At 31.8% G+C, this 11,687-nt stretch overlaps 2 protein-coding genes across 2 annotated transcripts in view; both read right to left on the reverse strand.

The window, feature by feature from the left end:
• The window catches only part of LOC123700218 (TWiK family of potassium channels protein 9-like), a 108,328-nt gene extending 97,132 nt beyond the window's left edge, over positions 1-11,196 (reverse strand). Inside the window, exon 1 of the mRNA XM_045647367.1 lies at positions 11,141-11,196. The gene's annotated coding sequence lies outside the window, so the exon portion shown is untranslated. The remainder of the gene's footprint in view (positions 1-11,140) is intronic.
• Positions 1,661-7,760, reverse strand: LOC123700430. Its single transcript, XM_045647641.1, has 2 exons — positions 7,733-7,760; positions 1,661-2,340 (listed from the first exon to the last, which is right to left on the reverse strand). The coding sequence occupies exons 1-2, from the start codon at positions 7,758-7,760 to the stop codon at positions 1,661-1,663; spliced, it is 708 nt and encodes a 235-aa protein (XP_045503597.1).
• Positions 11,197-11,687: the final 491 nt, after the last annotated feature.

The following is an 11,687-nucleotide window of genomic DNA, read 5'->3' on the forward strand; positions in this document are numbered from 1 at the left end:
ATTGTTTATCTAATTGCATAATATAATATGATCAAGTCTCTGATGCAGCTAAATGTTCGTGATTCATGTAAATTAACACGGCAACCATCTAAAAGACCTAAATCTTGGGAATTCAATTTAGTGCTCAGATGATCCGGCTCCCCTTTGCATAAATTAGGAAGGCAGTACAATTACTTATTAGACCCATTTCGTCCAACAAATGGCCGTCGAATTGTAATTAATTGAAGCAGTTAGATATACAATGACCTGAGGATTACGTGGATTCAGATTTCTTAATATATTTTTAATTAATGTTTGGAAATTTCGAGAGGAAATGAGCAGGTATTTGTATTGGGCTTTTGTCGGTTTGAAACTCCGAGACAATAAAAATGATGAATGGACGCTTACGATCCGAATGGGTCGTTTATTTTGTTTTATTATTTTTGTTGACGATGTTATTACAATAGTTCTTATAGTTCGGTTTTATGATGCTCTAGTTTAATGGAAGGTAATATTAATAAAAAATAGTTAAAGTCTTTCAATGAGCTAAGTATTATTTCATTTTTGTAGAGATGCTACTATTAACTATTAAAACTCAATTAATGAAAGTAGTTTAACAAAGAACACAGTATTTAAGTCAGTTATAGAATCGGTATATACCTTTGAAAATTACGGCAGTCATAACTTTGACATCATTGGTACTATGTAATTGATTTATTAACTTTCACTGTATTAAATAATTAAATTAAATTGGCAGAGTTAATTACACGCATGTGCAAAAGATGTTTGAATTTTATTTGTAGAGACTTTAACTGACAGTACATTATTTTATTTTATTGAATAGTGTAACGTTTCCATAGCACGTCAAAAGGTCTCCTAATGAAAGAAATTGGAGCACAACTTGAAGTCAAGATTTGTTTTTCATAATAAATTGTGTTAATTTTTCCATTTATTATGAATAGTTATGCACTGTTTGAAAATGGTAAAATATATTCTGAAATCTTTCTTATAGACGAATAGCAACTGCAATGTAAGAACGATTCTTGTTAAAATGTCCATTGTTTACGAATCTAATATGTTGGTAATATTTTGCTATTCTTGTGTATATTATTTTTATAATAGACATTTATTTACTTTAACTATAATAACAAATTATTTATAAATATCAATACTTCGGAATTAAAACCATCGCTGCCAACATAACGCCATAGTACTAGCCGATAAACTAAATAACTATATCAAAGTAAAGACAGAACAACGGCGCATCATTAAGCGTGTTTAAGGGTTTTAGCCAAAATACATGTAAGTATCTCAAATTTGGTTATTCTTAAGTATGCTACACTAACACGAGCTGTAATCCGTAATATGAAATGTGTTGAGTGCGTTCGCTGTAACCCTAAAAGGGTCATTTGTCATCCAGAGAAAGCCTTAGCATTACATATTGACGGGCACTCGCAAATAACTCGCAAAATGACACATTTTTTGAGAGATTTGTTAGACTGATATATCGTATTTTATGAACACTATTAGCGTTATACACTACGTCTCAAATCGCGATAAATTTTCGATTCCATTCGATGTAGCTTTATTTTTATCTTATTTATTTTTTTTTTTTATATCAAAGAAGGCAAACGAGCATGTGGATCGCCTGATGGTAAGCAATTCCACAGCCCATAGGCATCTACAGATGTGTCCGAAGATGTGTTGCCGACTTTTTGAGGTGGAGGTATATTCTCTTTTTAAATGCCTCGATGTCATAGGCGTCCGGGAATATCGCCGAAGGCAGGCTGTTCCACATTTTGGTTGTGCGCGGAATGAAGTGGCGGGTAAATCGCACCGTACTAGAGCGCCAGAGGTCCAAATGATGAGCGTGAAACTTGGTCTTATGCCGTGCGGTACGGTAGTGGAATTCCGCGGCAGGTATCAGCTCAAACAACTCCTCAGAGCACTCCCCATTATACAGACGATAGAAATCGCATAACGATGCAACGTCTCGTCGTAAACCCAGAGGATCAAGCCGATCGGTAAGTGCTTGTTTGCCAATAACTCTGACGGCTCTTCGTTGCACGCTATCAAGTGGCAGGAGCTGATATTGTGGTGCCCCGGCCCAGAGATGGGAGCAGTATTCCATATCAGGTCGTATTTGCGCTTTGTAAAGTAGTAATAGATGTTCAGGCCTGAAATACTGCTTCGCTCTATTTAGGACACCCAATTTTTTGGAAGCTAGTGTAGCTTTGCCTTCCAAATGATAGCGGAACTGAATGTCATCAGAAATACTGACACCAAGAATTCCGATACTAGACTTGATACTAAGGGGAGTGTTCTCAAATAGGGGTGCTGTGAGAAATGGTGCTTTTTTAGCTGAAAAAAGACATACTTGTGTCTTATATTTTATATGAGCTTTTTTATATTATTTTTCAGTACCTAGCCAATAAAAAGGCATTGATTTCATAAATCCAAAAGTGTAGTAAAGATACTATGAGTGCATAAAGCCAGTCATTTAATATTCTTTAACAAGTAATTAAAAGGATAATAGTGGGAAAAGTTTAAACTTTTTCTCAAAATCCATGCATATGTTACACAAACCAATTAGGTATTTATATGTCCAACACAAACAACTCTACCATGCAGAAATGGTCCCGTAAATAAAAAATTTGCTATTTAGTTTATTCTGCATCAACTACATACACAATCTTTATCAGAAAAACAAGCTTTATAAAATTTTAGTTAAAAATAAAATGCTTCTTTTTTTACTGCTTTTCGTAATTTAATTTCATGCCATATTATTGAAGATTATTTAATTTCCTATTCAATATCATACAAAGATTAAACCAAAGCTCTTGACGCAATTACATTATGGTAATTCCAGTCAATATGATTCAGATAATTCCAATAACACCTAAAGAATCGAATCCTGCGTCGGTTTTCTATGTGATATTTATCAGTAATGGGCGAATATCAATTTCCGGAATTTTGTACTAATCCCGGACAATGCCAAAATATTTTCTTCGAATACATAATACAACTGCCTCCACCTTCCATGAATTTTGACGAAACGACGTTTTCCGTAGTCCTTATAATATTATTGGTCCTATTAGGTTGGAAAAATTTCACCGTCAATCGTCCAATAAAATTCTTATTATATAGTTGTATTTTTCATACTCTTAATGTTACGTAATATGTTGCAACAAAGACCTTTTTATAGGCCATATAATAAAGGCCGCATTATTATAATTTTATATCGCATAACACATGGCAACAATGTTTTATTTGGTCGACAGAGTTAGTTTGCTGTTTCACTAGGGAAGGAGTTTTAATTTCATCAAATACACACTCAAACTGAAACATTTATTGAATTAGATTTCTTCTTGAAGCACATTTGAATATACATAGCTTTACCATTTACTAGTGAGCTTAAAACCAAAATTATCCTGATCTAACGACCGACACTGCTTCATGAAAAACTTAGTTATTCAAATTAAAATAGAAGTTAGTTAATGAATTTATGTATCTCTATCTAAAATTATTGCGCTATTTTCGTCGTAGTTCTCATAAATAGCACTTGCAAAGACACAGGACCTTACTCTTTCCTCTAAGCACAATCTCAGGTAAACATCTAAAACAAAACACGGTACATTTTTAACGCACAGTCACCAGCTTATAGTTCGACTTATAGTTCGCTTAGAACAGAATTAAGTAAAAATTTCATAAGCCTATGCTTTCATGCTGCCAGAGCGAGCTTCCAAAGTCATTAATATACAGCTCTTTCATATACCCTAACCCAGTTTCAACTCTCGTATAAAAATCATACAATTGGAATGAAGCTAAAATTTTAACGGATTAATTTTGCGGTTTTCGCATTATCCGGCAACTATTTTTGAATTATTGTTGTTTTTACATAAATTTTTGAATCTTTTTTATTACTAAGTAGGACTTGAATTGTATTTTCTGTTTTTTTTGAAGTATTAACATATTAATATAACCAGTAAAACACATAATAAATTTCAGAAAATGTACAAAATACTAACCTCAGTAACCTTCATATACCACATTTGAAATGGCTAACAGCAGATACCAACCTTAACAAGTTATATTAAGCAGTACCAACTGTTTAAACTATTAACACGAACTAAAGTTACTGATTAAATGCTAAGAGCTTATTACAATGTATATTCACGTTATGCACAGGTGGAACTTGTGCAGTGATTCAAATGTTACACCTTAATACATGTTTAATAGCTGTCATAGATTCTAATGAATAGAGATTTAAAGAGCAACGTTGGTTCATGAAACATTGGTGGTTGGTGGTACTGACCTGAAATTTAATGGAGTGATTTTGGGCTAGATGTGAAAGTATAAAAGGAGGAATGTAATATTTGAGATTGAAATTTGAAAAACCGAAATTTTGGTCGTAATCTTAAAGTATAGTGATAAAGGGAGTTACAAAATAAAGTGTTCAGGTTATAATAATATAATTCATATTACAATTCAATTATTTCATAACACATGAGACAGCTGCAGAGGTCCTTATATCGTAATAAGCTACAATTTACTAACATAAGGAAAACAGTTGTGTGTCTAGTCAAAAGGCAGCTCATGAAAAATCATCTTGATAGTAATAAATGATGAATATAGTATACCAGGGGTCCTGTACAATTAAGACAGTGTATGTGTAAAATTAAACCCAACTGCATTACCGTAAGTGATGTACAACTACCGACAAATAAAATAATGACATGAAATTCATTAACATTATCACCGCATCGTGGTCCATGCGAATGGCCGCTATTAAAAATCGTTCCGAAATTTATCATACGCCATGCCTGCACGTAATGCCTTAAAAATAATTACGTCATTACACGTAAATACATAAATTCATTAAAAACTGAAGCGCGAAATGTTTGACAGTTCGGAGGTGAGAGCCGATAAACCTTTATTGGATGTTTATATCCATAATTGGATTTTCGATTAATTGGAAAACGTATATGTGTGAAAATCCAGTTCGTTTGTGACACGTTCTTGGCCTCAAGGTAACTGAGAGTGATATGAAAAGAAAAATGTAATTTATATTAATGTTAGTCGCTGCGCCCCGCGGTTTCACACGCGTTGCTCCGCTCCTGCAGTTGGTCTTAGCGTGATGATGTAGCCTATTACCTTCCTCGATAGTTCGTGTTCATCCTTTGTCGAAAGCGGACGTGATTCGGATCCTTTCTAAAAATTAGTTAAATTTTTTATACGAATTTAACCCTTATCTTAAGGTAGTATTACAATAAGCTCTGCATTGCAGTAGTCTCGCGAATTGAAAAGCGTGATGATATAATATAGCCTATAGCCTTTCTCGATAAATGAGCTATCTAACACTGAAAGAATTTTTCAAATCCGACCAGTAGTTCCTGAGATTAGCGCATTCAAAAAACAAAAAAACTCTTCAGCTTTATAATATTAGTATAGATTATTTACGTCGTTCACGTAAGGTGTGGATGGATTGTGTGAGATAATAATGGTGATGTACAGAATCTGTTTAATAAGATAATGATATAGATACAAACGATGGCAGTAGGTACATTGAATATCAGTGAAGATTGCATCTATTTACGTTATTTTATTACAAGTTTTGTGGGTATGCTTGGGAATTGGAATATCTTAGTAACAATCGTTTAATTAAAGGGTTGCTTACTGCATCTCAAAACAACTGTTAAAAGTTGTTTGTCACTGCCTTTCAACGTGAACGGTATTGAGTATATTCAGTACGGTCTTGTATATAATTTGTATTATCGAAATCCCTCTATTACATAAATCAGTTTAGCAATATCAATTGAATAAAAATATAAAGGTAATTATCCGAACCATTTAGTTTGATCGAATACAGCAATCGGGCATTAGCAAAACGGTAATCAAATAACACCCTTATCCAGAAATGTTGTAAATCCCTTAATCCAAAAGCTAATAAATTCAATTTAAAATCATAAAAATTGTTTTTCATATTTGGTTTGGAATAAATAAACAATTGTAACAATTTACTAAAACAAATAGAACCATTTTGTAGAAGATCATGTCGTATACTCATTACTTACGCTAAATGTGTGACAAAACAAGAGACTAATTTCACTAAATAAATAGCTCTAACTATAAACCAAATGAGTGCAAATTAGACCATGCTACAACTAATGCTGAAAATTCTAAACAATCCACAATAATTTTACTAACAGACTTCGTTACAGTAACTACTATTAGAGAGTTTTGCCGTCCAAGCTTTTGCAGTTAGAAAATAATATAAATTCTGTTTCGTGAAATAATTTGTACGACGACCATGAGACTGCATGAGACAAAATATGTTAACGCATGAAAACATTAAACTAAGTTAATTTTATGCTGATAAATGTTGTCGAATTAACTTGCTAACTTTTTGGCCCGGCTCCGGCTAAGTCGTATTTTTTTAATTTTATGCACAGAAAGCATCCTACATATTATAAGTAATTTCTAAGCTATCTTCCCCTCGGTATTCAGCCAAATAAGTTCAGCCTTTTTAGGTTATATAATTATATATACTGTTACAATATAATATTATCGATAGATTGAACGTTGTCTTTGATCGACGATCGAGTTAAGTATATAGTAGTGAGTTAAGATTAATTTAATTTCATTGGTAAATTATGTAGTATATATGATATAGGTATTGTTTTTCCACCTATATCAAAAAGTATCACACAAATTAATATACAACTAGCTTTCCACACGTGGCTTCGCCCGCTTTATCTAAAACCTAATCTAATTATATACTAAAACCTTCCTTGACTTCACTCTATCTATTAAAAAACTGCGTCAAAATCCTTTTAACATTTTTAAAGATTTTAAGCATACATAGGGATATAAGGACAAAGCAAGTGACTTTGTTTTATACTATGTAGTGGTAGTGATACATATTATTATAATGATATTATATATTATATTTATACATAAGTATAAAAATAAACTAACGACATTGTTAAAAATACAAGCAAAGTTATGATAAAAAAGCATAGCTATTCATTAGATTCGTAAAACCGTTGTAACAAGGAGAAAGTTTATTCGCACGTTATTTGTAAACGAGGTGTTACGTGAACACGTTTGTGAAATTCAAGTTTTAATAAAATTGTCTTTTTATAAAGTAATTTCATTTCCCAGTACAGTCTTGTTGTTGTTGTTTTCGTTGCTTTTGAATGCTGCAAAATAAATAAATGAATGGATTGAGTTTTACAATGTAAATGTTACTTCATGTTACGAATAACAAGTCAATTCAGGGACATATTTCTACTTCTGATATTATATGCTTAAAGTATTTCTATTTAGTAAGAAAGAGAACTTGCCAAGGTTGCTGGAAAGTGTAATATACCTATTCTTTGAATGAAAATATTATTTTTTATATTTATAAAAAATGCCTTACAAAATCTAAGCATAGAATATATAAAGTAGATAATATGATTTAACTTAGATTAATCAAATCATTGACAACAGACAATAACACATACATTAAGAACACTATTAAGTGATCATATTACCGAGAAAAAAGCGTAATAAAATTATGAAGATAACTGGCAATCTCAATAATTTGATATCTGATACAAGCATCCTATAATTTTATTACTGCCGCGGTCGGCAGCCATCTTGCCTCTCAAGGGATATTATTCTGGGTTATTTATTTAAACGTCTTATGTTACCTTCATGAGGACTAATGTTCATGAATTATGGAATGAAGGTATTTCAACCGACTTACGGCGTCTGAACCAGGAATCTGGATGCATTCTTGTAATAATTTGATGCTTCCTTGGAAAGTCCGGTTTTACTTTAGAGTGGAATTTTCTGATTTGATTCATATATAAAAATATATTAAAAATAATAAAGCGCTTTTTAACACTTTTTGATACATTTTGATTCACCGTCTTTTTCTTTTCATTTTTTTTAATAAAAAAATGAATTGTAAATATTATGTTAATGCGTGCGCCAAATATATCTTAAAAATTAACGTAAACAAGACAGAAAATAACTATAAGACAATCAAAATTATTAAAAGTAAGTTATGATAAGAACAGAACCATCAAAAATATATAGCGTCTCATACAACAATAAATAATTCCTAACGCCAATCACTTTACCGAGCAGAAAATAATGAAATTCCATCAGAATCAAATCTATATCCGAATCGCTTAGCCATCTATTCCAAATAAACTTCTATATCTAGACCGATGTTTAAGTCTGTCCAAGTTTAGCTGGACAAACAAACTGGAATTCCCGCAGTGTCCCGTAAACAAAAAGTTTTGGGTCACAAAGGGCCACGGACTAACCTCATCAATCAATCATCTGGTGGCACTGGTATGTAGAACTTGTGTTGTGTGCTAAATACTTTACTATTAGCCCCTTTGTGGTCAACAGTAAAGTAGACCTAAGAGCTAGGTTTGTCTGGATGCTGTTCAAGACACTTACGTTTTCTAAATGCTCTTCTTTGTACCTAAGTAGACCTAGACCTTAAATGTAATTTAATTCTATATTGGAATGCTGATGAAGAAATCAATGCTTATAAAACGGTGATCATGATGACGTAATTTGTATTGCGTTAAGGCATCACTACATAGCATAAAACAAAACTGCATTCTCTGTCCCTATATCCCTTTGTATGCTAAAATCTTGTTCTTTCTTTGTTTGTTTCTTTCATAAATACTGGTTCTCGAAAAACTCGAACGGCAAAAAAGTTAAATTGATATAAAAGCATTCACACTTAAAATTTTGATAGACTTAAATGAAGGAACGATATAACTAAAACCAATTATTCTTACAGAAGAAATTACTGGTAATAGCGAGCCCATGAGAAAATAATATTCTCACAAAGCAAAGCCCACAAAACATTTAAAATTTAAAACATAGATCGTGAAAGTAAATTTCGTAAACGAGGAACTTGCCCGAGCGTCTTAAGACTCTCATTGGTTTCAGTCTTTATTACACCCTAAACTGTTCGTATCTTTTGTAAAATATTTGGTTTTCTTTCATTAAGTTTATTTCTAGAAACATCTTTGGAATGTTTCATTAAATTTGAAGATACTGAACTGAATTAAACTTAAGTTTCTCGCTTTGGATGTTAGATTTAAAAATAGATAAAATCAATAACCTGATGGTGGCTAAGGTATATAACAGCAGCACAGATAATACAAAAAATAAATGCACAACAGCTATAAACAATAGAACTGTTTTGAAAATAAGAAATTTGGTCAATATTATACTTGGCAACGTTCCAAAAAATAACAATTTCTACAGTTAAAAACGTATTTTCTAATCAACGTCATTATGTAAAGTAACAAAAAGCTAAAAAAAATATCTGTATTTTTTTACAAATACTTTTTCTCGATACTTCTTTGTTTTCTTTGTATCGCCTGTTTATTAATGCGTAAATTATTCATTGTACCTGACCGAAACAAACAGTCTATTAGTTTACACTAAGTTTCGTATCCACAAATATAATTTAATTCTAACTAGTTTTTGAAGTGTTTGCCTCCCTTTGAAGTTTGATTGATATGTAATTTGGGTTATGCGGTACGAAACTAACTAAAGTAATCTATATTACAGTACTCCAAAATTAATAATGCGCATGCAGATCTTCGCTAATTATCGTATTTCCAGAAACACCCGAATCACCCCGAATCATTGAATCGTAAGTGCCCTAAAAAATGCACTTGCATTTTGCACCTTGTTCTAAAGAAATAGGAGTCAATTCAGAATCATACACAATCGAAAACAATTCAGGCGATAGGTGACGGTAGCCTGTCAGTCAAATAATTCAAAAATCCGTCAGTCGTCTTTATATATTGGTGGTGACCGCACGTATTATCTCTGTATGGAATTATATAGAGCTGCTGTTACATAACCGCAGTTTCTTAGTTTTGTTTCAAAGTTGAATTTTCCGATAAAATGATTATTTACACAGGTAGCAGATAGCAGTGGGGAAAGTGAAAATTAATAAGACCATAATGAAAGTTCTGATCATTCTACGATATCAGAAATAGAGATAATCCCTGATTCTGTAAATCCTTTGGACTGAGATTTTAATGATTAGATTTCTACAATTTAAATGTAAACCAGTGTTTGAAAATCATTTTTTTAAATATAAACTTTGTCTTATTTTAATCTTCCATACATCCATCATTACGCCAGCTTCAGTAAGACACTTTAATAGTTCTTAGTGTAGAATTTTCCGAGTAAATTAATACAACAAATATATATTCGCAATCGTGTGGCTTATTCTCGCTATTAACTTACATTGAATTATCGAAACAAATTTCGTTACTTATCTCTTTTACCATAAAATCACAATAAAACTCATAATTCTAATATAAGTACTATGCATGAAGTAAATAAATTTAACCACTCTATATACATATCATCTTCGGAGGCTCGGGGAATATGACAGTTGCCGAACAGTGACGAATTTTTCTATGCGCATTATTAGTTTGGGATAACTGTAATATTATAAAGCTGAAGAGTTTGTTTGTTTGAACGCGCCAATCTCAGGAACTAATGGTCCGATTTTAAAAATTATTTCGGTGTTAGATTGCCCATTTATCGAGGAAGGTTATAGGCTATATATCATCACGCTAAGACCAACATGAGCAGAGCAATGCGGGTGAAACCGCGGGGAACAGCTAGTTTAATTATAAAGTACACCACGGTATACTTTATAAGATTATATTTTGTGTTCATAACTTATTTATATATTTATAATATTAACTCTTTTATAACCACGCATACAAAATGAAAGCTATATATAGTTTTTCGAGAAATAGGTACATTTTAGATTTATTACACGAAATAATTTCTATATCGTGATTATATGAATAAAAATATTACGTAAATAATATAATGATTTATATTTTACACGAAATATAGCATATAAATGAAATCTCATGATATTACTTGACTATTGGGTAGACACTATAAGAAAAATATTAGATAGAGTCGCAATCAAATATATAGAACCATGTCGAAATATATGTAGGTGTATTCCCCAAGCGTTAATCAATATAAAAGCCTGCTAAATTTACAAAAAAAAAACTTCTCCGTTACAAAACGACTCAATCTACAGAAATAACTAAAAATAGTCTCTTAAAGAAATGTTGAACAAATATTTTTTACATACATTTATATGAATCTCAGTTCCATAGACGCTTCATCCACTAGTCTTGTCTTCTGTCACCTGAAACAATAAAGGGCTTTTATGCAAAGGCTCTTATGTATTTTAAAAGTACAATTCTTTTGTTTTATGCCGGATTTACCATTTTCTTGAAAATAAACTTATACGATTTATTCAAAGCTGAACTAAATAGAATAAATTTGTTTCGGGTCACAATTACACGTTGTACTTATAGTTTATACATTTTTACATTCCTTACTATGTGAGTAATGACATAGGAAAAAGAAGTACCTATTCTTAATTATAATATTTCAGAAAGAAAAACTGTGATAGGCAAAAAACGCATAAGCAACCTTATTTACAAAAGCTTAGAGCTCACTCTCATTTAACAGAAAACAAACGCTCAATTTATATCCATACCAAAACATTATTAATGTCCTAATAAATGTAGCATTTAATGGAAGTTGGATCAAAGACGGCCATTATCTATGTCCCACTTAATCAATTTAATACCAAGATGGTCGCCAAATTCAGCAACTACCCACAATAGTAT

Source organism: Colias croceus, chromosome 19 (assembly GCF_905220415.1).
Source record: "Colias croceus chromosome 19, ilColCroc2.1".
NCBI lineage: Eukaryota > Metazoa > Arthropoda > Insecta > Lepidoptera > Pieridae > Colias > Colias croceus.